Below are 27,018 nucleotides of genomic sequence, written 5' to 3'. Positions count from 1 at the left end.
TCTTCCATAGCTCTATAGTCCAGGTTTTATGGCTTCGGCACCACGTTTTCCTGTTACGGGCATTTGTATTACTGATGAGTGGTTTTGAAACTGCATCTCGCCCTGAAATTCCCTGCTTACGGAGCTCTCTCCAAGTTTTTTTGGTGCTGGCAAGGTTCGCGAATGCGACGTTCAATTCTGCAGTGACTTTTGCAGCTGTCGTGCTCATATTTTTCGCCACACACAAGACTCTTCAGTGATTGTCTATCGCTATCATTCAATACACACTTCCGTCCGCGTTGTGATTTAAACGCTGATGTTTTTCCGTTTTCCCTATATGCGATATAAATCTTCGGTATGGTGTCACTTGAAACACCAAACACTTCGTCTGCCTTGGTTATGGAAGCACCCACCGTACCGGCACCGACAATTTTCCTATTTTCTAATTCGCCTAGTTCCGAGATAATACACTGACAACCATAAAGAACACTGTTCTGACCACGATTGGCCCTTGCGGCGTATTAAGAGCATTGCACAGGTGCCGTTCGTGGTCAGCAACCTGCAGGCTTGGCTAGTATCTGCATTGATGGTTCAAATGGCTCTGAGGACTATGGGACTTAACTTCTGAGGTCATCAGTTCCCTAGAACTTAGAACTGCTTAAACCTAACTAACCTACGGACATCACACACATCCATGCCCGAGGCAGGATTCGAACCTGCGACCGTAGCGCCTAGAACCGCTCGGCCACTCCGGCCGGCATCTACATTGATGTTCAAGCATTCATTGCTAGCGGTGTTTCCATGTACAATTATGGAAAAAGTGTTCATACACCGTTGTTCATGTAAAATAACTTTAGTTATTAAATCTGACGATCACAAGCAGAGATTTTATTTGTCAAACTAACATATGGGAATTTCCTTCCTAATCTCTACATATGAAACGATTGACTAAATTGGCCTTCCGCAAAAAGTAAATAAAAATTCAGTACACCTGGCTTCACACAAAGGGGAAAAAGGTATTCATAAATACGAAGAAAATTACAATGTACATAAATATAATAACAATGTTAATACTTTTGTAGGCATTCCTCTTCTATGTATCACTTCTTTTGACCTCTTGGGCATGAAATGAATCAGTTTTTTTGGTAGTCTCTGAGGTAACATTTTGCCATTTTTTTGTTGTAGACATTGTTTGAGACCAGTCTTACTTCGTATTACGGTCTGCGGTCTGTGCTGGAAACTTGAGAACATAGGAAGTATGGAATAACAACGATAGAGGAACACTTTCAGCTGTATGCTTAGGGTCACTGTCATGTAGAAAGTAGTGGTAAGTTCTATGGGACCAAACTGCTGCCGGCCGGAGTGGCCGTGCGGTTCTAGGCGCTACAGACTGGAACCGAGCGACCGCTACAGTCGCAGGTTCGAATACTGCCTCGGGCATGGATGTGTGTGATGTCCTTAGGTTAGTTAGGTTTAATTAGTTCTAAGTTATAGGCGACTGATGACCTCAGAAGTTAAGTCGCATAGTGCTCAGAGCCAGCCACCAAACTGCTGAGGTCATCGGTCCCTAGGCTTACACACTACTTAATCTAACTTAAAATAACTTGCTAAAGACAACACACGCACACCCACGCCCAAGGGAGGACTCGAACCTCCGACCGAGAGCCGCGCGAACCGTGGCAAGGCGCCCGAGACCGCACGGCTACCCCGCGCGGCCTAGAAAGTAGTAATCTGTGGCTAAACCCAATATTTTTGCTGATTTTCATTATCGTTTTTTTTCAAATAATGAAATTTATCCATGTTACTTTCAACAAAAACAAGCTGCCCAACGCCAGATGTAGCCACACATCCCCATACCATAATCCCTCCACCACCGTGCTTTACTATGAGTTGAATCTGTTTGGGATCCAGCTTAGTATTTAATCGTCTCCACACCAAAATTCTGCCATCATTTACAAATATGGTAAATTTACTTTCATCTGTGAACAGTACCTTGCCGCAGAAACTTGTGCTCGTGCTTAAATATTCTCAAGCAAATTCAAGTCTTAACTTCTTGTTCTTCTTGCTGATGTATAGTTTTGTTCTCGGCACCCTAGCTCCATAACCTGCTCCACGCAAAATATAGCGTACATCCCTTGGTATGATTTCCTTCCCGAACTGATCATTAACGTACGCAGACGATGCAGAAGCTATTTATTATGATCCTTTTTCGCCATCCCTTATTAACATACTTTGTTCTCTTTGCGTTAGCTTCCGTGGTCGACCACATCTTTCGCTACTAATGAGAGTATTTCTTTCTCTAAACCGCGATATTATGGACAGCACAGTTGCCCGGCTTCTTCCAATATTGTCAGCTATTTTGAAAATGATTTTCCCTTTTCATGTTGGGAGATAACTGTTTGCCTTCCCTCTACAGTTGTATCCTTGGCTTTGCGGCCCATTTGGTCGTTGCACATAAACGATATGCATGAGGTACAGCATGTCACTGAAGGTGGTCGTTGCTGCGGGCAGTTCGTTAGTCGTTTCTATGTTTACATTTCTAGTAGCGTATGAATACTTTCTTCCCCTGTGTGAAAGCATCCGGTACAAAATTTTTATTTACTTCTTGCAGAAGTCTAATTCTGTTAATCCTTTTATATGTACAAATTAGGAAGGAAACACCATACTGTTAGTTTACCAAATAACATCTCTGGTTGTGCTCTTTAGTTCTAAAAAGTGAAGATGCTCTGCATAAACAACGGTGTATGAATACTTTCTTCCATGACTGTATTTGTCCAGCCCCTGTATGTGCCTGTCGATTGTATCGAATCAGCGCACAAAGACAGGTCTACGTGGAGAAGTGCCAAAATAACAGAAAGGAACTATCGTGTTTGGACGATCTCGTGCCCACAAGGTGAATGAGGGTGCCCGATTTGTTCTTGTGTCAACGCAGATTGCCTATTGCAGGGGCTCCCAACAAAATTTTCTCGAGAACCTCCTCATCGAGCATGATTGGTACCTTGTCATATCACAGATTCACGTACCTAAAAAGCCAAATTAAGAGTCTTTTTATACATTTTCTATTTTTGGTACTTAGAAAAAACATTGACATATTCATTATTGAAAATTATTGGGCTTAAAACTTTTTCAATTTAGCCATCATTATTAGTGTTAAATTTTTGATTATTGCTCAAAGTCTTTGTCTTTAGATCTGGGTGTTTAGTATAACAAACTCCATAAAAAAATAAAAATTGAGTATGAACTGAAAATGGTAGGAAAAAATTAAAACTGAGTGATTGGTTTTTCAAGTATACTACACTTGAGATTGAATTTCCAAGTAATCAGAGTTATATTTTCTAATTTTTCCAGTAAGCTTAACACTTATCTTGGAAGGGTTAGGTTCAAGGGACGCTGATGATGTAGGTTCAATGGACACTGACAGCTTCGGTTCGAGAGTCACTGACTTACTTGCTTGAACATCAAATGCATTACCTTCATCTTCATCTGTAGGCCTTTCTCGTTTTAATGAACCACTTTTTAACCAACGGTCCATTTTTAACTACGCGAACTGTAGCTCCCGCGAAAAACAACGCTTTACAAACACTACTGTTTTAATACAGAATATTGAATATGTAAACAACACGGTCTGTGAAAGCACTGGCAAATAATTAAAAATGGCCGATTGTTGTCTGAAATACACGTTTCTGTGTAAAGTGATTGTCAGTTGTCAGCTGCAAAGAGGCAACGCGCAGTCTAACGGCATACAGCAGAACTATTTGCCTCTATCTAATTCTAGTTTTGCACTAGAGTGTGCTAGTGTCAGTTGGCTCTAGGAAGGCGCTACATGCAGAAGTTAGCGTTCGCTAAAGCTCTGCTCATGCAGGAAGCGGTCAAAACAAAAAATCTGTTATCATACGAAATATATTTAATATATTTTTTATTCTAATAGCACCTTGCGGACCCCTCTGGCATAGCTCGCGGACCGCTGGGGGTCCGCGGACCACCAGTTGGGAACCACTGGTCTAATTTGTCTAAAGGGAATGGTGTATCACTCGCAACCGTGTAGCACTATTTAAGTACGATGCTCGTAAAAAATTCGTAACCGACAGAGATGGCAGACGAGTGTCACGCCTTGCCAATGACAATCGGATCCAAGCTCGACAGGAACTGCTGCTGTTAGTGAATGCAGGTCCAATTCAATCAGTTTCGAGCGAATATTGTGAAGGGAACTCCATTCAACGGACATTTGGAGTCGAGTACCTCGCAAAAGGCCATTGCTCATAGTGCCGCTTACACTGGTAAGCTAAAACATTATGACCACTGCCCACCGCGACGTTGGATACAACGACGCTGGGGGCACGTCACGCGCTAACGAAAGTATGCAAGCGGAGCAGACACGGACCATGAATCACCCCAGCGAACATATGGGCTGCAAATGGGGAAATCCACTGAGATAAGCGACTTTGACAAAGGACAGATTATTATTTCGCAGAGCCTGTGAACGAGTATTTCGGAAACGGCAAAGCTGGTCGAATGTTCATGTGCTACTCTCGTGAGTATCTACGGAAAGAGGTAGAAGAACAGTGAAACTACCACTAGCTGCTAAATGGTTGGACGTTCACGACTCTTCACAGAACGTGGGGTTCGGAGGTTTGCCTGCTCTGTGCAGTACGATAGATAGTGGTCTGTGGCATCTCTGCCGAAAGAGCACGCACAAGTGCTTCGGAGCATGCTCTGCAGGAGACCACCCCTATGTGTTCACATATTGACCCAATGATTGCAGTGGCCACGGAGCCATCGCGATTCGACAACCGATCAATGGAAAAATGGTTCCAATGGCTCTTAGCACTATGGGACTTAACATCTGAGGTCATCAGTCCCCCAGAATTAGAAGTACTAAAACTTAACTAACCTAAGGACATCACACACGTCCATGTCCGAGGAAGGATTGGAACCTGCAACCGTAGCAGCAGCGCGGTTCCGTACTGAAGTGCCTAAAACCGCTCGTCCACAACGGCTGGCTGATCAATGGAAACATGTCGGATCTTCAGGTGAACCACATTTTTGCTACACGAGGTCGATGGTAGTCTCCACAAAAGCCGTCATCGTGGTGAACAGCGGCTCCAAATGTACAGCGTGCCACGGTCGCAGGCTGGTGGGGGCAGTGTTATGCTATGGGAGATATTCTCCTGCGCTTGCATGGAGCCTGTGGTAGTAATCGAAGACAAGCTGACAAGTGCGAACCTCCTGCGTCCCTGCCGTTTCATGTGGCGTCGTCTTTATAATAATCAAATGGTATTTCTTTTCGAAAATACCCTCACATGTGCTGTTTGTCTCATGTCAGTGGTGGTTAGATATGCCGTGGGTTGACTGGATGAGAGGACAGAGGAAGATGTAAATCATACACGAGGGCTATCCACAAAGTACATTACGTTTTGGAATTAAAAATAAATAAAGTATTGGAAAATTTTTTATTATATACAAATGAAAGCCACACTTAAATACTACTTTTTTACATAGTTGCCATTTAAATTAAGGCACTTATCGTAGCGATGGACGAGCTGGGAAATTCCTTCGTCGTAAAATTCGGCCGCCTGCGCCTTCAACCACGTGGTTACCTCTTCTTGAAGCTGTGCGTCGTCATCGAAAAAAATGGTTCAAATGGCTCTGAGCACTATGGGACTCAACTGCTGAGGTCATTAGTCCCCTAGAACTTAGAACTAGTTAAACCTAACTAACCTAAGGACATCACAAACATCCATGCCCGAGGCAGGATTCGAACCTGCGACCGTAGCGGTCTGGCGGTTCCAGACTGCAGCGCCTTTAACCGCACGGCCACTTCGGCCGGCGCGTCGTCATCAAAACGCTGCATAGCCAACCACTTCTTCATTGCTGGGAATAAGTGGAAGTCGCTCGGTGCCAGGTCGGGACTGTATGGCGGATGAGGAAACAACTCCCACTTAAAAGATTCGAGAACTTCACGAGTGGCATTTGCCGTGTGGGCCCGGGCGTTGTCGTGAATCGGCAAGATCTTTGAGCCCAACTTTCCCCTGCGCTTGTTTTGTATTGCTCTTCTAAAGTTGTGCAGAGTTTGGCAATACCTTTCAGAGTTTATTGTAGTGCCTCTTTCCAGGAAATCCACAAAAATCACACCTTTTCTGTCCCAAAAGACAGTCGCCATCACCTTCCTTGCCGACATTGTCTGCGTGCACTTCTTGGGTTTTTGGGGGGAATTTGTGTGCCCCCACTGCATTGACTGCAATTTTGTCTCGCAGTTCACATGCTTAACCCATGTTTCGTCACCAGTAACGATGCGATCGAGTAATGAGTCGCCATCTTTCTCGTAAGCATCCAAAAACGTTAACGCTGCAGCCATTCGCTGATTTTTGTGAATCTCTGTCAAGATTTTTGGTATCCATCTTGCACAAAACTCGTGGTAACCAAGCTTTTCGGTAATGATTTCGTGCAACAAACTTCGTGAAATTTGGGGAAAACTCATAGAGAGTTCCGTTATTGTGAAATTACGGTTTTCACGGACCGCGGCATCGTCTTTTTCGACAAGTTCGGCAGTCACTATGCTGGGTCTTCCACTTCGCTCTTCGTCGTGAACGTTAGTTCGGCCATTTTTAAATTTTATGACCCATTGACGCACTCCACCTTCAGTGATTATGTTGTCCCCATACACTTCACAAAGCTGCCGATAGATATCTATCGGTGTACAGGTTTTTGCAGTCAGAAACCTTATTACAGCACGCACTTCACACTTCGCGGCATTTTCAATTAACGCTGACATTACAAACTGTCACAGTAACTCAACGGAGTACAACACGAACCTCTCACTAGCACGGCAGGATGCCGACTGAGCGGCGGAATGCCATGACACCAAGATGCCCGCACTAGACCCGCCCCTAACGGACACAAACGAAAACGTAATGTACTTTGTGGATAGCCCTCGTACTTCTTTTTCAGTTTCAGTCACAGCTCCAGCGAAAAATTTTTATTTATGGTGCCTAGTTTCGGACTATGTTGTCCTTTCTCAAACCAAAGTCTTCGTCATAAACGTTAACATACATTTCCACCCGTGCACGCATATGCATAGCCATAACTGGTACTTTTATACATGTATAAAATAGAAATGCTAATACAAGATGCAGTGACTTCACAAAGATAAGAAATGCAGCTCGCTCCAACCGTACTTGGTATAAGATTGGAGCGAGCTGTCATTTCTTATCTTTGTGAAGTCATTGGATCTAGTATAAGCATTACTGTTTTATACATATATAAAAGTATCAGTTATGGCTATCGCATATTTCTGCACTGGTGGAAACGCACTGGGTGATTATAATTAAACTTTCCCTATTTAACACGTTATAACACGGAAACTAATGACCGAACGAATACCAAACTTGGTAGCATTATTGTCAAGGACATGAGGAAGAGAAATAACGCAGAATCAATTCAGTTGAAAAACTTTTAATGTGCAGCTACAGTACATGACGGCTAGAGCTAACCATGAATGCCTGTGTGCGTTACACCTGCAACATTCGCCGATATGATCATGTTAGTGCTTCATACTCCGAGCTAAAGTGGCTGCGGCCGGACAAATTGCGTGACTACCACACTCTATGTCTACTTCACAGACTCCTCGTCGCGCAAGCACCCCAGTACCTTGCTTCAGAGATTAAAAACCTGTCATGCCATCATAATCGAAACACGAGGTCACTCTTATTTGGTATCCTAACTGTGCCCACTCACAAAACAAAAACTTTTGCAAACTCCTTCTCAGTTGCCGCTGTCCGCCTCTGGAACAAACTGCCCTTTACCTTGCGCAAAATTCAATCTCCTGCTGCTTTTAAGAAGAAGTTGAAGCATTTCCTACTATCATCCTCATAAAGTTCTCCACAAAATTAATGTACCAGGCCAATCCTCTCATCTGTCAAATAGCAAAGATAGCGTCTCCTATCTTGCTCCTGAGATGCCTTCCCCTTCATCTATCTCTATTAGCCAGGCAATCTTCTTTTCCTTTATATTTCCTTAATTATGTTTCATCATGTCTATTCTTCTCCTCCCTTCACCATGAGTCTCCCTCATACTCCCTGCTGCCAGCACTCCTATCTAAAATTTGTCTCTTCAATAATGTCTAATTATAACAGAAGTTATGATCTACGAATATAAACTCTATATGTATGTATTTTTCCAGGTGTACCTTTCTAATTGTTTATTTCACTTTTTGTACTAGATGTAGTTTAACATGCCTACTAAAACGTATGAATGTAAAATAAGTAGAATGCCTGGTTAGATGTAAGAGAGGGCCTGATGGTCCTAATCTTGCCAGGTTAAATAAATCAATAAATAAATAAATTACATACCTGTACCATTACTGCTACAAAAGGGTCTCAATATGGCGCCCATCAGTGTCCAGAAGAGTCTGAAAGGGCAGGATTGCATTCTGCACAGCAGAACGAAACATGCCCGTAGGTATGTTGGCTACCTCTCTTGATATGCTGCGCTTCAGATCAGCACATGTGTGAATGTTCCCCTAGTAAACCATGTCCTTCGGGTAGACTCACAACCAGAGGGGTTGGGTTGTTTTGAGGGAGGATACCAGACAGCGAGGTCATCGGTCTCATCGGAGGGTGAGATGAGGTGATCGTGCCTCAAGAATTACGAAACGATCGGCTGATAATTCGATCTTTTCCAAATGTGTTTCTGAGGAGCAGGTGAACCTCACGAGCGATGTGCTGTGGGGTCCCATCTTGCATGAAAACTGCGGAGTTCAATGCGTCTCTCTCACGTGGGGCGGGTACGACATGCTGGTGAAGCATATCGCAGTAACGCTGGCCAGTCACACTGCACATCTTTGGTCTTTGAGCGCCAACCTGTTCAAAAAAGAATGGGCCAGTGATGAATGTAGCCGTGAAACCATACCATACGGACAGAGAAAGTTCATTCACAGTGACCGGAGGTGAAGATCCCCACACTCGGAAATTCTGTGTGTTCACCTCACCCGTCAGAGAAAAATGAGCTTTTCCTGTCCACAGGATGGTCCACGGCCAGCCCTCGTCAACTTCAATCCTTGCGAGAAAGTGGAGAGCGATGTCAACACGTCGTTGTGCGTCATGTGGTGCAAGCTGCTGTACGATATGGATCTTGTACGGATACCATTACACTGGACTCGCATTCGGGAGGACGTCTGGCCATCCTGATTAAGGTTTTCCGTGATTTCCCTAAATCGCTCGAGGCAAATGCCGGGATGGTTCCTTTGAAAGGGCACGGCCGACTTCCTTCCCTAATCCGATGAGACCGATGACCTCGCCGTCTGGTCTCCTCCCCCAAACAACCCAACCCAACGGATACCATTCGAGAGTGGATCGAAGCACCTTCCTTATAGTGGACCACTGGATGTTCAACTGCCGTGACACAGCACGTGCACTGCCTGACGATCGGGAATTGCCCACAGCGTTGTCTGCCATAGCAAAAGTGGTTTCATCAACCACCTGTGGTGCAACCAATCCTCGGCCTCTTCCCGGAGCGACGCCCAGTTCTCCAGTTGATTCGAACACGGCAGGTGGAGAAAGAGGACCCTTCCGTGATCATTTCAGCCGGCGATATTCTCGAAGTGCAACTGCAGCATTACTGTTGTTTTGATAACAGAGCTTCACCAATAATGCCCTGCTCCTTTTGCCCAAGTTCTTGTTGACACTTCAACAAGTGCACTGCGACTGGTCAGGTGTGTGAGACTATGAATCACGATGACTGATCACGGCACCTGGTGGCCATAGTTTGAAATGGACGGCGGCGCTGTGACGCATGGAAAGCATGCACCCCATGCTCTGGACATTAGTACTACAAAGTTTGGTACTCGTACGGTAATTAGTTTTCATGTTATAACATGTTAAATCGGGAAAGTTTAATTATAACCACCCGGTATGTTTAAGTTTACAACGAAGACCATGAATTTAGAATCGACAATGTAGTCTGAAATTAATCATCACAAATAAAAAATTTTGATTGCAACTGTAATGAAAGCTGGAAGAATATAATTTAGTAATCTAAGTTGCTGGTCCTCGCTCCTACATTTTGTTGGTACTTTATATATACTTTTTTGTTGGACGTATTTGATTTCAATGTAATTGGCTATGATAAACGAATCACGTGAACCATTCTGCCGCAGAAATCGTGACGTACCGAAATCGTTGACAGCCAGGACGGCGATAGTTAACAACCAAATTAGTAGTTCGTGCTGACAGGCCATTCTGCTATCATGATGGCCTCTCTGATCTTCATCTTAATGGTATGTGGCTGCGTGGCTGGGATGCATCGAGCAACCGCTCTTATCTTCATTTATACCACCGCCGTTTGTGAAATTGACTGAGCTGTGTATAACACCCGTATTTTACTGGTCTTGTAGCTCAGTCTATAATCGCAGCCCAGCTCGTGAAATCCTGGCAAATAAACTTGTCCACGGTATCTTTAGACCAACACAGAAACTGGAATTTTCTTGCTGCCACTTTTCCCCGACTTCATATATCTCATCTAACTAATAAGGATTAAAGACTAACAATTCCACCTTGATGTTCCTAACCAACCAAGTCACCGGATACCAAGATTCCCCTGGCATGTGAAAACTGATGAGATAGGGAACAGAATGGCATACACAGTTGCACCTCGATGCTGTCTGCCAGCAAAAGTAGCTGATACGCTGTTTCTTCGCTGCATGTTATACATACATCATGACGCCATCACATACCCCAAAGAATGTTATTAAAGCGATGTCCGACTCGAAGAACCTATCGTTATATGATACAAAATAAACAGTCCGACGTTTCGGTCAGAGCTACAAGTTCTGGATAAAACATTTTCAAAATTATCAATTTCAGAAAAACTACAAGTTCTTATAACTTCAGAGCATCTAAACAATCAGTTTATAAACATTACAACATATTTAAAACACAGGGTGTTCGGAAATTACCGTTACAAACTTCTAGAGGTGATGAGTAGATAATATGAATTGGAAACCACGTCCGGAAACGTACCGTTTCCGTGCTACAGTCATCTGAAAACATGTTGGTGACGTGACCACTTTTACAACTAACTGATCAGTCGTGACACAGTACATTACTTGTTTTACAGTTTCACTCGTTAATAGATAAAGAAATTGCTTGTGTACTCGTTGACGGGTTCTCTTCAACGTGATGCAGTACGACCTCTTCCACTTCGGGTGCGCGCCGTCTCCTTGGAGCTCCACAGTCACACATGCTGACGGTGATGGTACCCTTTCTCGAAGTCATTGCGTAATTGTGGCCAAAAGGGTATGCGATGAAGTGGACGGTGTGGAGAACGATCTTGATAGAGACGACGAACAGCTCTTCGATTACCGTGAACTTCCCATTCAGAAGGATCATATCGGCGTATTATGCAAACATGTAGTCAACTATGTTGCTCTTATTATGTCTCCAAACTTGTCAAATATGGGCTGCCTAGGAATCCTTCGTACTCGGTTCGCTAGACAATCAAATCAAACAAGTTGTATTAATAAGTTTTATTATAAAAAGTAAATGACAATACTTAACTTTGAACCGAGCGAGGTGGCGCAGTGGTAGCACACTGGACTCGCATTCGGGAGGACGACGGTCAATCCCGCGTCCGGCCATCCTGATTTAGGTTTTCCGTGATTTCCCTAAATCGCTCCAGGCAAATGCTGGGATGGTACCTTTGAAAGGGCACGGCCGACTTCCTTCCCCATCCTTCCCTAATCCGATGAGACCGATGACCTCGCAGTTTGGTCTCTTCCCCCAAACAATCCAATCCAATCCAACTTAACTTTGACAAGTACACAGATGTGTCGCAAGCAAAGGGCGACAGACGAAATAATGAAATTTCTTCAGTATAACAATTCCAAGTCTGAGCTATATAGAGTGTACAAGCGAAGCAACGAGCGTTGACGCTTCTATTCAAGTCGCTAGTCTTGAAGCTACTATTGTACTGGGCCGTCGCCAGTCGGTTGCGGCGCTTGTGAGCTCTTCACATAGGGGCCGAGCTGTCGCGTTGTTGTCCTGGAGGGGAGACCGGTCAGCGTGCGATTGGCTGACGTCTTCTCACAGCCATCTCTTCTCTATGGTTCCCGACTGGCGTGCCGAGGCTTGACATTGCGCCATAACAGCTCTAATACTCACAGACACGTGAATGAGGCTTGAAACAGGTCAGAGTGGTTGAGCAGACGTCAAATGGCATCAGCCGATCCGACGTAACCACCACCCCCCCCCCCCCCCCCCGACTGCCATGTTGCATACCTACCAAGCAAACATTTTTTCAAACGGCTGTTTTGTACGTTTCCGGAAATGGGTTCATGTTCAAAACAAGATGTATTCACTCCCCTGTACAAGTTGTAGAATTTTATAATGGGAATTTCCGAACAACTTGTATATACTACAGAGAATCAATAAAAACTTTTCTAATGAAAGTAGCTTATTCGTGTGGTCTTTAGTGTGCTGAATTTTATATGATAATAAAAAATTAGTTGCAGTAATCATTTTCGACAATTAACACATTACATGAAATTGTTTTTTTTAGAATTTAAAAAAACTTATTGTAGTGTCGAAAGTATTCGGAACGTTTCATGCCGACTGTCTTCTCTCTTCCGTTGCTGCTAATCTTAGCTATTTAACAGTACCGGCTGTTTGGGAAGTGGGGAAAGGTATTTCCAAACAATACTTGATGATAAAGCCATTGCTGGCCCATCGAGCTCATTCCTTAACCACCGAGAAGTGTAAGGAATTCTACGGAAAGTGTAATTCGCAGTGGGGCGAGGTGGGAGCGATTAATTCATTTAATAATGGATGTAACTGTATTTATAAATGTAACACTTTATCCATGGTAAAGTTTGGTGTGGCCAACACAGTAACTTATTTGATATGTTGTAAAAAACTTGCAGTCCAAGAGTGCTACCATGGACTGCAAGTTTCTTACAACATAATGCTTCATGGTCACTCATAATTAATAAATGCCTCGAACGCCATTTTCTTCAACTCCTTGCCATCTTATTTCCGTAACCAAACTGAACTATTCTACAAAACTTGAGGACTCGTTCCGTATTATAAACTGTCGTGAAATGGATAAAATTGAGTAGCTACATGTTCTTTTATATCTGGTCATTTTTTTCCTAAAATATTACAGGGCGCACCCGTAAATGTTTTAGAGCGCACTGGGGCTCCCTGGCGCACACTTTGAGAACCACTCTTCCAGATATTAGAGAAAGGGGTATTTCTTTTAATAAATATCAAGTATTTGATTGGATGACTCTATCTGAAGCCCAGAGTGGGTTATGATTATTGTTATAGACTACTATATACCTGACTAAAAATAGTGTGAAGATTTCAGGCGACAGTTGTTTTCAAGAATATATGTATCTGAAGAGCTTTTTAGAAACTAAGTGTTACTCGGAAGAACAGAAGTTTAAACTCTCCGTGGAAGAAAGGTGGATTTGCTTTCTTAAGAAAACCGAAAATCCTGAACGCAAATGCCAACTGCTAAAATTATGCGAGTATTTGTTTCCTGTTCCCGCACACAACACCACTGTGGAAAGAGTATTTTCGTTGATGTCGGCCCAGTGGACTGATGAAAGAAATCGACCGCTTCCAGGGACTGTCGCTTCAATCTTACAGTGCCATTTTAGCTACAAGCTGACTTGCCTGGAGTTTTATAAATACATAAAAGGGAAAAAAGACTTGTTGAAAAAGGTGGAATCTTCCGAAAAATGTGGTGTATCAACTACTTCTGCCGCAACAAGTTCCATGTAATTGTATTATAAATAAAAAGTAATTATATTAAGTAAATTGTTTACTTCAGTTCTATACCCCCATCTCAGAGTAACCCGACGAAGACACAGATATAGCAACCCTAGTATAAAGATCTACACGTCAGAGACAGTGCTTGGAAGGAGACTGAACAATTTGTTCAGAGATCAACTAAGAATAATACTGTATTCACTCTATTTGTGTGGTTTATTAGTAATGTGTACTACAATTACATCAAATTTCGTATAACCTGAAATAGCTTTTCTAACGGTTAGCAGTAACCCGATTATTTTGCCCCTGAGAGACTGTTGAAATAGTTCATGTACGAATCTCGCACAAAGAAATCTTCCACATTGGCAAATCCACCACCACTGGCAAATGGTACAAAATTTTTAGATGGTTGTGATTCAATTTGATCTATGTCATTATGGTTTGTTGCTGTTCTTCAGGAAAGCATCCCGAAGTAGACTGTGCAGACAACAACTTACAATGATTAAATCCAGTGTTGTATCAGGCTTTACAGCCAACGGCATATAAAAACGCGAAATACTTTACTTAATAATGCAAAGGAGTTTTCAGACACTCTACGAGCTTGGCAGAGACGGTAATCAAAAATTGTGTTCTTCCGTTGCTGCTAATCTTAGCTATCTAACAGTACCGGCTGTTTGGGAAGTGGGGAAAGGTATTTCCAAACAATACTTGATGATAAAGCCATTGCTGGCCCATCGAGCCATCTTTGCAAGCAATCGTAATGCCTCATCCCTTAAAACATGTGGCACAACGATGTCAGAAGTTGTCAGTTTACAAGGAGGTTGAAAAAGTGTCATTTCTGAAATGTTGCCCTATATTACTCTCGTCAAAAATTCCGCTGTCACCTTCCTTTCAGAAGGAGGCAACATCAGTAAACATGAATTTGTAGCTAGAGCATCGACGGTAGCAAGCAGCACAAAGGAGAAAAAATGTTTGTAATTAAAGAACAGGGGTCCACTATTGGCAGGGGAAAAAATTCGCACACGCTTTCCACCAATAGCCCCAACACGATTTGGAAAATACCATTTACGTTCAAATTTCTGAGACTTTGCTGTCAAATCATCTGATGATGGTGGCTGCAGAAACATTGGCACTGATTTCTTTCGGAGTACTGACTGTGAGATTTCTACTATTCTGCTGATGTAACTGTGCGGTATTCTGAATGAAAAGGCTAACGATCTAAATGACTCTACTGTCGCCATGAACCTAGAAACGAAACAAAATTAAATTAAAATTCATAAAATAAAATCGACATACACATGAGATTGAAAGTTATACATAAATGCACTGTATAATTTAGAACAGGATGCGACGTAATGATTCGTTAATATAAAACTGACACAATTCAAGTGAATGTAGTAAGAGTAGACGGAGAAATATTGAAGATACGTATCAAAACAGACTAAATAAGGACAAGTAAGTGGATCTTTTACTTCTAGTCAATGTAAGAAATGGCCTCTGGTTGATATGTTGACCTTTCTTGGAAGAGTGGACCATAAAAGAGAGAGTAATTTATTGTTCACCATTGTCTGTGTCCATAACATAAAATTGTGATTCGCTTTATTAGGAACTAAACAGTTGATTTCATTTTACTTCACAGAAGTATATCGGACATTCAGCATTCTGCTGTCAGTGCTCAGGAAGATGAAGATGATAAAATCAGTACAATGGAGCATCCCTCGACAGAGAATGAAGTTGCAGTTGTTGATTGGCGTCAATCACTAGTAAAAGGCAGAAACGAAATGCTCAAATTTTGGAATTTTTCGTATCTAGGCGCATCAAAAGACAAAATATTATTAAGAACTTTAAAGAGATGCCCAACGACGACATCGATTTACTTTTCGGAAGTATTGCGATATGCATCAAAAAACTAAATGGAGACCTAATCAGAGAGGCAAGAATCATGCCATTGCAGATGGTTTTCGATCTAGATAATTGTAATAAACAATGTTCAGCATCCCCAACAATTAATAATGTAACGTTTTTATCAACACAAAATGTTGATTTTACTAACAGGCATACCACTGAACGTAACTGATTATTCACAAGCTGATATTCAAATTTCAGTTCACTGAAATGTTAAATAAACCGCTGTAATCTTAAAAGTGTTCTTATTTCTTTTACCTTAGTTTTTTCGCTAATTTTTGTCAGGTGTCATTGGATGCGAATATCTGTTTGATCAACTCTTCCGGAGATCGTCTTTGACCAGGTCTAGGACGTAATTAAATTGGGCAATGTCCAGCTTGTAGAACTCAACAAACTTTTTGTCTTTATTTAATAAATGACGATTGATAAGTGTCTTACATTTAACTGGAAGAATGCAGAAGGTTAAAATTAACAATATAGATTGTCTGCAAAATCAGCAGAGTCCTCTAAGTGGGGAAGTGCCTAGAATGGTGTCCCACAGAGTTCAGTCTTGGATCCATTATTGTTCTTAATATACAGTTAGTAATGCCATGAAGATGAAAAGCTAGTCCTTTTGCTGATGATGCAAGTATAGTAATCACACCCAACAAACAAGAATTAGCTGAGGAATTTGTAAGTAATGCTTCCAGAAAATTATTAAGTGGTTCTCTGCAAATGGACTCTCACTAAATTTTGAGAAAACACAGTATATACAGTTCTGTACAGTAAATGGCATAACACCATTGATAAATATAGAGTCTGAACAGTAGTCCGTTGCTAAAGCAGAATATTCAAAATTTCTGGGTGTGTGCACTGAGGAGAAATTGAACTGGAAGTAACACATTGATGATCTACTGAAACGTTAGAGTTCAGCTACTTATGCTATTAGGGTTATAGCAAATTTTGGTGATAAACATATCAGTAAATTAGCCTACTATGCCTGTTTTCATTCACTTGTCTCATATGACATCATATTTCGGCGTAATTCGTCATTAAGAGAAAAAGTATTCATTGCACAAAAGTGTGTTACCGGAATAATAGCTGGAGCCCACCCAAGATCACCTCCCAGATATCTATTTAAGGAACTGCGGATATTCGCAGTACCTTCACAATACATACGTCCACTTATGAAATTTGTTATTAATATTCACATCTCAATTCAAACATAATAGCAAAGTGCATAGCTACAACACTAGAAGAAAGGATGATCTTCATCATTCTGGGTCAAATCTGTCTTTGCCACAGAAAGGGGTGAACTATGGTGCACAAAAGTCTTTGGTCATTCACCTAACAGCATTAAAAGTCTGTCAGATAACCAACCAGCACATAAAAACAAATGAAAGAATTTCTGAATGGTAACTCCTTCTACTCGATAGATGGATTTTTATACATGAAGTAGTAATTGTAAAAAAAAGAATAATAAAAAAGATTAATTATATCATGTAAAGGAACCTTATGTTAAACTGATAGGTGCCACATTATTACGAGACGTCGTGTTGATTTTATGATTTATGTAACACGTATTAATGTTACGTAAAGAAACCGTCATCAATCCTCGTCCTGAAAATGGGATGTGTTCCATATTTCCCATTGTGTAGCTGTTGGAGTAGAATGTCTTCTTCATCATAATTTTCTTCCAGCAGCAAGCACAACAATAAATCGTGATCTCTCATTTTGAGAAACGTGCGTCTGCTGCCACGAACTGCTCACGACTGAGCAGCCCGGCTACTTGCACGTGGTGCCCTCAGGCGTCCTCAAAAAAGATACTTCAACTCATATTTCGACCGTAGTGCAGCATACGGCTTTCGTTCCAGGGTTAAAAACAATTCCGTTGCGTTAGTTACATTTAGTACGCAGCTACATGTCACCTAAAATGAAACAAACGTAAAGTATTCCAGAATGAGATTTTTCACTCTGCAGCGGAGTGTGCGCTGATATGAAACTTCCTGGCAAATTAAAACTGTGTGCCCGGCCGAGACTCGAACTCGGGACCTGTGCCTAGAGCACTTGCCCGCGAAAGGCAAAGGTCCCGAGTTCGAGTCTCGGTCGGGCACACAGTTTTAATCTGCCAGGAAGTTTCAACCGTAAAGTAGCCAGCGACCACATTTTTCAGTGCAAACACATCAAATTTTATGTGAAATGTTTTTGGAAATTACGTATCAAAACAACTATTGCCAATATGGAAAAAATATACACTTCAACATCAAGTTATGATATAAAAATATAAGATATGAAATAATCAAATTAATTTCCTCGGAATCGAATAAGAAATATTATGTTGTGAAGAAAACGCACAAATCCGAAAGAAGTGGTTTTTAAATTTTTAAAGGAGAAACCTTTCCGGAAAACTGAATTTAGGATTTAATGTAGCTTTGCTTCATTTACATACAATATTTTTTACGACAAGATATTCGGAAAATGCTTTTTCCTCATATACTGCATCAGCTGCAAGCCACAACCGCTTAGTAGGACCCGCTGTTAATAATGTGCACTGCGATGGTGGGAGGCGAAAGCCGTATCGTAGGAGCCTTACCTTAATGAGCGTTATAACACTGTACTCGTCATTTCAAGAGCTTTCGAATGCCATTAAAAAAGGTACAAGGCTTGCACAGAAAGTACTGCACCGCATTTTTTTTTTCTTCAACACTTCTTTATTGAACATAATGAGAATCACACACACACGAAAGAATGGTGCTTTATCTATCCACCCTATTTTTCCACGTAATCTCCATCTCGTTCTATGGCCTTCCTCCAGCACTGTCGGTACCAATCCTTGTCCTGGTGGCGGAGCCAGCGCTTCACTGTGTGAATCACATCCTCATCGTCCTCAAAATGTCTTCCACGAATGGCTTCCTTTAATGGCCCAAACAAGTGGAAATTCGAGGGCGCTAGGTCAGGGCTGTCAGGTGTGACAGCCGTGGATGGTCTCCCCGACCGCTGCAAATCGTGGAGCTCCGTCGAACCGCCTTCTGATGACTTCTCCCTCCGTGTCCAGCGACTAAATGTGCTTCTGTCGACAGCAGATGCTCCATAGACTTCGCACTAGCGTTTGTGAGTATTCCCCATAGTTTCTGTTTCTGCAGTGAGAAATTCAATGACGGTACGTTGCTTGTAACGTACGTACATCACCTACAGAAGCCATTTTGAAACTGTCCTGCAGCTACACTATCTGTCGGAAGTGACGGAAATTGGCACGCTCACTCAGAAGACTTCAAATTATACGTACATAACGTTTCGCATTCGTAGCATTGTTTTCGGCTGAGAAAAACAATGGGGTGCATTACTTTCTGGGCAACCCTCGTACATCGTTCCATAAAAAAAAGTCCTGTCTTAAATATCTATGTTGATGCAAGAGTTAAGAAAGGGTATTACTAATACAACTAAATGACGAGTCGCTCTTCAATCTACTATCATTTGCTGAAAACATTTTTTTTTCGATATCTTCAACCGTTTACGAAATAAAACAGGTACAAATTTCAGGTGTTCCAGCCTGTATACAAAGAGCGTTTAAGAAGGAATAGAAATAGTTTAGGAGGGGGGTACTATGGACTAATTCGAATACATTCCATATAACAAGCGTCCTGGAAGATGGAACGGTAGAAATGGTCACGTTTCTTGGTCACCAAGTCCCTTAAATTTTTGACTGTTGGGATGTTTGAAAGGCGAAATGTACAAAGAAGAAGTAATCGTAAGAGACGAGTTAGACGTTAGATTATGAGCTGTCTCTCATAAAAGAGCTCTAAGACAATCTCAGGGGAGCTACACATGATGTTCTCAAGGGAATTCGAAAGTAAGTTGAAGTCGGAGGCGAAAATTACGAAAATCAACTTTGAACTTAATCATTTGCCTTTGCTCAACACCTTCTGTGAGTATTTATTTGGGTTACACTCTAACAGCAGTATCTATGTAACCAATAGAAATTTATGTGGGAAATTTTATTCGAATTAGCCCATACTATCATCTCATAAAATATTAACTATTTCTCCTGTGTGCGTCGATTTCGCTACTGACTGCGACTTCTGGTTCGAAGCCAGCCGGCGTGGCCGAGCGGTTCTAGGCGCTACAGTCTGGAACTGCGCGACCGCTACGGTCGCAGGTTCGAATCCTGCCTCGGGCATGGATGTGTGTGATGTCCTTAGGTTAGTTAGGTTTAAGTAGTTCTAAGTTCTAGGGGACTGATGACCACAGCTGTTAAGTCCCATAGTGCTCAGAGCCATTTGAACAATTTGAACCCATAGTGCTCAGAGCCATTTGAACCATTTTTTGGTTCGAAAAACGTAATGGGTTGTGGCTCCCACGAACTGCAAGGAGGTATTTTCTTGTTTCCCGCAGCTGATTTAGGATTATGACTTCCGTCTGTGACGTGTACACTGATCAGCCAAAACACCCACCGCTACGCTGGTTGCCGCCTGATGGCATTGCGGCCAAGTGACACTGTAACAAAAGTATGTAAGCGGAGCAGACACGGATAGCGGGTCACCCTAGGCAAGATGTGGGCTGCAAACGGGTAGATCCACTGAGATAAGAGACTTTGACAAAGGGCAGATAATTACAGGGTGATTCAAAAAGAATACCACAACTTTAGGAATTTAAAACTCTGCAACGACAAAAGGCAGAGCTAAGCACTATCTGTCGGCGAATTAAGGGAGCTATAAAGTTTCATTTAGTTGTACATTTGTTCGCTTGAGGCGCTGTTGACTAGGCGTCAGCGTCAGTTGATGCTAAGATGGCGACCGCTCAACAGAAAGCTTTTTGTGTTATTGAGTGTGGCAGAAGTGAATCGACGACAGTTGTTCAGCGTGCATTTCGAACGAAGTATGGTGTTAAACCTCCTGATAGGTGGTGTATTAAACGTTGGTATAAACAGTTTACAGAGAATGGGTGTTTGTGCAAAGGGAAAAGTTCTGGACGGCCGAGAACGAGCGATGAAAATGTAGCACGCATCCAGCAAGCATTTGTTCGCAGCCCAGGAAAATCGACTCGCAGAGCTAGCAGAGAGCTGCAAATTCCACAATCAACTGTATGGAGAGTCCTACGAAAAAGGTTAGTTATGAAACCTTGTCGTCAACTACCCGAGGCGATGGATCGGCCGCCAGGCAGCCCGCGACAGAGCACTTCATCACTGGCCTCCATGTATGTTAAGGTTATGGTGTTTCGGCCACCTCTCCCAGCCACCATTGATGATTTGAAACGAGAAATAACAGCAGCTATCCAAACTGTTACGCCTGATATGCTACAGAGAGTGTGGAACGAGTTGGAGTATCGGTTTGATATTGCTCGAGTGTCTGGAGGAGGCCATATTGAACATCTCTGAACTTGTTTTTGAGTGAAAAAAAACCTTTTTAAATACTCTTTGTAATGATGTATAACAGAAGGTTATATTATGTTTCTTTCATTAAATACACATTTTTAAAGTTGTGGTATTCTTTTTGAATCACCCTGTATTATGCAGAGCCTGTGAACGAATATCTCGAAAACGGTGAGGCTGGTTGAATATTCGCGTGTTACTGTCGTGAGCATCTACGGAAGGAGGTTGGACAGTGAAACTACCACTAGGCGCTAAATGGTCGGACGTCCAAGACTCTTCACAGAACGTGGGGTTTTGAGGCTTGTCTGCTCTGTAAAGTATGATGGTGGTGATCTGTGGCATCTCTGCCGAAAGAGCACAGTGCTGTTGCACGCACAAGTGTTTCGGAGCACGCCATTCATCGTATGTTGTTGAACATTGAGCTCCGTAGCCGACTACCTCTACGTGTTCACGCGATGACCCAAACACATCGTCAGTTATGACTGCAGTGGGCACGGGACCATCCGGATTCGACAGTAGATCAATGGAAACCTGTCGGCTCTTCTGGTGAATCACATTTTTGCTACACTGAGTCGATGGTGGTCACCAGAGAAGCCGTCATCGAGGTGAACGGCGGCCACAATTGTGCAAAAAAATGGTTAAAATGGCTCTGAGCACTATGGGACTTAACATCTATGGTCACCAGTCCCCTAGAACTTAGAACTACTTAAACCTAACTAACCTAAGGACATCACACAACACCCAGCCATCACGAGACAGAGAAAATCCCTGACCCCGCCGGGAATCGAACCCGGGAACCCGAACGTGGGAAGCGAGAACGCTACCGCACGACCACGAGATGCGGGCCACAATTGTGCAGCGCGCCTCTGATGCAGGCTGGTGGGAGCAGTGTTTTGCTATAGGAGACATTCTCTTGCGCTTGCATGGAACCTGTGGTAGAATCGAAGACACGCTGACAGCGGCGAACCACCTGTTTGATGTCTTTCACGACGGCGATGTCATCTTTCAACAGTATAATTGTCCATGTATCGGAGCCAGAACCGTGCTACAGTGGCTTAAGGAGCATTATAGTGAACTCACGTTGATGTCTCGGTGACCAAATTCGCCTGATATAAATTTCATGAAACCTGTCTGGATCGCTACTACTACCTAAATTAACTTATGCTGAGGACAACAAGCACACCCATCTCCGAGGGAGGACTCGAACATCCGACGAGGGTGGGAGGGGGGAGGGGAGGGTGCAGAGTCGCGCTGTCCGTGACAAGGCGCCTTAAACCACGCGGCTACCCCGCGCGGCTGAATGTATAGTGAACTTGCTCTAAATCAAAGAGAGAAAAACCACATCTTCTCACCAGTCATACTCTTTTAACCTAGTAGCAGCTTTCTCCGCATAGAGAACACATGATCTGTTCAAGGCAGGTCTACAGATCTCCGTCGGACAATGGATTCAGAAATCTGCGTCCCAGACCTTAATAGAGACCTTAATTGAGCTCGTGCGTTGTGTTTCCATCTACAAGGAAGGCAGTATTAGTCACATTAGTCATGCTTTGCAAAGAACTGAGGATATTTCATGTATCTAGGTGGCAGACTTCGTTGCTACTTGCCGGATGCACCCCACTCGCTCAATATCTCACATCTCGGATCAGATCTCCTGCCCAATATACTGACTGGACACCGAATTTCCGTGGCCCTGCATACCCCACTAGGAGACTCTACATTCTGAGTAACTGTGTGTTTCAAATTTTTGGCCCCATAATTTCATGGAATTTCCCATATCAAGAGAGAGAGAGAGAGAGAGAAAGAGAGAAAGAGAGATAGTAATGATGAAACTATAAACGATGCAGTTTTCTTGCAATATTTGGTTGCATACTAATTCTGTTTTGTCTTTGTTGAAGGTTCGTCATTGGACAGTACGTGACGTTACATGGCGACGTTATCAGCCACGTGAACATAAGCAACGTGGCTGTGGAAGACGGAGGCATATACAGTTGCACAGCGAGCAACAGAGTGGGCGAAGTGACCCATTCTGCCGACATGAGAGTTTATGGTAAGTCAAAGAAAACCATTGTACTGAAAGACGTGTTTCGTTACCAATTAAAATGTATAACATTTGACGCTAGAAGAACGCTGCAGTGTTCCTTTATTTTATTCTTTTTAATTTCTTTCTTGAGCGGAAATTAAATTTTTTTGGCATTTTCTGCTCTTTATTAAGATGCTGCCACGTGCTGATTTTATTTTCTGGTAGAGAACTAAAACGTTGGGGCGTTAATAAGTAATGCAACACATTTTTTCCTTAGAAAATTTCCATTACAAACTGTGGAATTTGTTGTAGGACCTCGTTGGTTATTCCCGCTTCAACCCCTATAGTTTCATGAAGTTCCGATTGGTGACAGCACTATACGTAGGCTTGAAAATGGCGTCTCCAACGGAGATGCGTTCCAAGCAGAGAATTGTCATTGAGTTTCTTTTGTGGAAAGCCAGAACATCGCTGATATTCATAGGCGGTTGTAGAATGTCTACGGAGACCAGACACTGAACAAAAGCATGGTGAGTCGTTGAGCGAGCCTTCTGTCATCATTGCAGCAAGGTCGCACAAACCTGTCAGATCTCCCGAGTTGGAATGTGCGGACACTCAATCGAGGTCATTGACGGATCACAAATACTACTCAACTGGACGTCAATGTTGATAGTGCTGACTCAGATACACTCATACACTAGTTAGGGTACTGAAACGTGTGTGCCCGGATCACGTACCTTCCGACTTCTGTCCGTTTGGCCCATACACGATGCACTGCATGGGAAGGAGTAGGTGGATGATGCAGACGTTATTGATGCAGCAAGACGTTGGCTCTGACGTCGACTAGTTGAGTGGTACCATGCGGGTATACGGGCCGTCTCAGTAATGTGGCGCACGGCCGTCGCATTGAACGGAAGTTATGTTGAAAAATAGGGTTCTGTAGCCAAAAGAGTGGGGAATAATATGGTGTACAGGAATCCTAAATAAAACCAACCTGCTTTCAGAAAATATGAGTTGCTTTACTTATTGAAGGTCCCTCGTAAATTGCTGGTGCCTATCATAGCATAGCATAGTATAATACTGTCATTGACGCATTGGCGGTGTGTGCTCCTGCACAGTCCTGCATAAAATAATGATAGGCCTATTAATTATTTATTGGTTCTCTGGAAACAAGACTGCGGTGTATTGTTGACGTTCCTTTCAGAAGTTAGGGTCAGGAGAATAATCTCAGTTCAGTTAGTCGTGTTGCAGCAACTGTGTTACGCACTCCTGTTTTCATACACTAAACAGCCGAAGAAACTGGTACACGTGCCTGCACGCAGAAGTGCTGCAACACGACGTGGCGTGGACTCGACTAATGTCTGAAGTAGTGCTGCAGGAAATTCACAGCATGAATACTGCACAGCTGTCCATAGACCCATACGAGTACAAGGGGGTGGAGATCTTTTCTGAAAAGCACGTTCCAAGGCATCCCAGATCTGCTCAATAATGTTCATGTCTGGGGAGTTTGGTGGCCAACGGAATTGTTTAATCTCAGAAGAGTGTTGCTGGAGCCACTCTGTAGCAATTCTGGGCGTGTGGGGTGTCACATTGTCCTGCTGGAATTGTCCAAGTCCTCTGGAATGCACAATGGACATGAATGGATGCAGATGATCAAACAGGATGCTGCAGTCATTGGACTGTGCGGCTGGTCCCGGCGGAGGTTCGAGTCCTCCCTCGGGCATGGGTGTGTGTGTTTGTCCTTAGGATAATTTAGGTTAAGTAGTGTGTAAGCTTAGGGACTGATGATGTTAGCAGTTAAGTCCCATAAGATTTCACACACATTTGAACACAAACAGGATGCTTACGTACGTACACTACTGGCCATTAAAATTGCTACACCAAGAAGAAATGCAGATGATAAACGGGTATTCATTGGACAAATATATTATACTAGAACTGACATGTGATTAGATTTCACGCAACTTGGGTGCATAGATCCTGAGAAATTAGTACCCAGAACAACCACCTCTGGTCTTAATAACGGCCTTGATACGCCTGGGCATTGAGTCAAACAGAGCTTGCATGGCGTGTACAGGTACAGCTGCCCATGCAGCTTCAACACGATACCACAGTTCATCAAGAGTAGTGACTAGCGTCTTGTGACGAGTCAGTAGCTCGGCCACCATTGACCAGACGTTTTAAGTTGGTGAGAGATCTGGAGAATGTGCTGGCCAGGGCAGCAGTCGAACATTTTCTGTATCCAGAAAGGCCCGTACAGGACCTGCAACATGCGGTCGTGCATTATTCTGCTGAAATGTAGGGTTTCGCAGGGATCGAATGAAGGGTAGAGCCACGGGTCGTAACACATCTGAATGTAACGTCCACTGTTCGAAGTGCCGTCAGTGCGAACAAGAGGTGACCGAGACGTGTAACCAATGGCACCCCATACCATTACGCCGGGTGATACGCCAGAGTGGGGATGACGAATACACGCTTCCAATGTGCTTTCACCGCGATGTCGCCAAACACGGAAGCGACCATCATGATGCTGTAAACAGAACGGATTCATCCGAAAAAATGACGTTTTGCCATTCGTGCACCCAAGTTCGTCGTTGAGTACACCATCGCAGGCGCTCCTGTCTGTGATGCAGCATCAAGGGTAACCGCAGCCACGGTCTCCGAGCTGATAGTCCATGCTGCTGCAAACGTCGTCGAACTGTTCGTGCAGATGGTTGTTGTCTTGCAAACGTCCCCATCTGTTGACTCAGGGATCGAGACGTGGCTGCACGATCCGTTACAGCCATGCGGATAAGATGCCTTTCATCTCGACTGCTAGTGATACGAGACCGTTGGGATCCAGCACGGCGTTCCGTATTACCCTTCTGAACCCACCGATTCCATATTCTGCTAACAGTCATTGGATTTCGACCAACTCGAGCAGCAATGTCGCGATACGATAAATCGAAATCGCGATAGGCTACAATCCGACCTTTATCAAAGTCGTAAGCGTGATGGTACGCATTTCTCCTCGTACACGAGGCATCACAACGTTTCATCAGGCAATGCCGGTCAACTGCTGTTTGTGTATGAGAAATCGGTTGGAAACGTTCTTCATGTCAGCACGTTGTAGGTATCGCCACCGGCGCCAACCTTGTGTGAATGCTCTGAAAAGCTAATCATTTGCATATCATAGAATTTTCTTCCTGTCGGTTAAATTTCGCGTCTGTAGCACGTCATCTTCGTGGTGTAGCAATTTTAATGGCCAGTAGTGTATTATCTGTCAGAGTCGTATCTCGACGTTTCATGGGTCCCATAACACTCCAACTACAGACGCCCCACACCACCACAGAGCCTCCTCGAGCTTGAAGAGCCCCCTGCTGACATGCAGGGTCCATGCATTCACGAAGTTGTCTCTATACCCGTACACGTCCATCCGCTCGATACAATTTGAAACGGGCCTTCGGCTCCGAAAGCCCATATCGATGATGTTTCGTTGAATGGTTCGCATGCTGACACTTGTTGATGGCCCAGCACTGAAATCTGCAGAAATTTGCGGAAGGGTTGCACTTCTGTCACGTTGAACGATTCCCTTCAGTCGTCGTTGGTCCCGTTCTTGCAGGATTTTTTTTTTCCCGGCCGCAGCGATGTCGGAAATTTGATGTTTCTCCAGATTCCTGATATTCACTGTACACTCGTGAAATGATCATACGAGGAAATCCCCAGATCATCGCTACTTCGCTCGTGCGCCGACTATAACACCACGTTAAAACTCACTTAAATCTTGATAACTTGCCATAGTAGCAGCATCTACCTATCTAACAACTGCGTCAGGCACTTGTTGTCTTATATAGGCCTTGCCGACCGCAGCGCTATATCCAAATTCAAATGGCTCTGAGCGCTATGGGACTTAACATCTGAGGTCATCAGTCCCCTAGACTTAGAACTACTTAAACTTAAACCGAAGGACATCACACACATCCATGCCCCAGGTGGGATTCGAACCTGCGACCGTAGCGGTCGCG

The 27,018-nt window shown here is 43.3% G+C and overlaps 1 protein-coding gene across 1 annotated transcript in view; it reads left to right on the top strand.

The window, feature by feature from the left end:
• The window catches only part of LOC124722710 (Down syndrome cell adhesion molecule-like protein Dscam2), a 382,068-nt gene that overhangs the window by 147,922 nt on the left and 207,128 nt on the right, over positions 1-27,018 (top strand). Inside the window, exon 3 of the mRNA XM_047247846.1 lies at positions 22,893-23,044. Within this exon, the coding sequence (XP_047103802.1) occupies positions 22,893-23,044 (152 nt within the window). The remainder of the gene's footprint in view (positions 1-22,892; positions 23,045-27,018) is intronic.

Source organism: Schistocerca piceifrons, chromosome X, assembly GCF_021461385.2.
Source record: "Schistocerca piceifrons isolate TAMUIC-IGC-003096 chromosome X, iqSchPice1.1, whole genome shotgun sequence".
Lineage (NCBI taxonomy): Eukaryota > Metazoa > Arthropoda > Insecta > Orthoptera > Acrididae > Schistocerca > Schistocerca piceifrons.
Note: the sequence above shows the minus strand (reverse complement) of the source record. Positions and strands in the feature narration are given on the sequence as shown.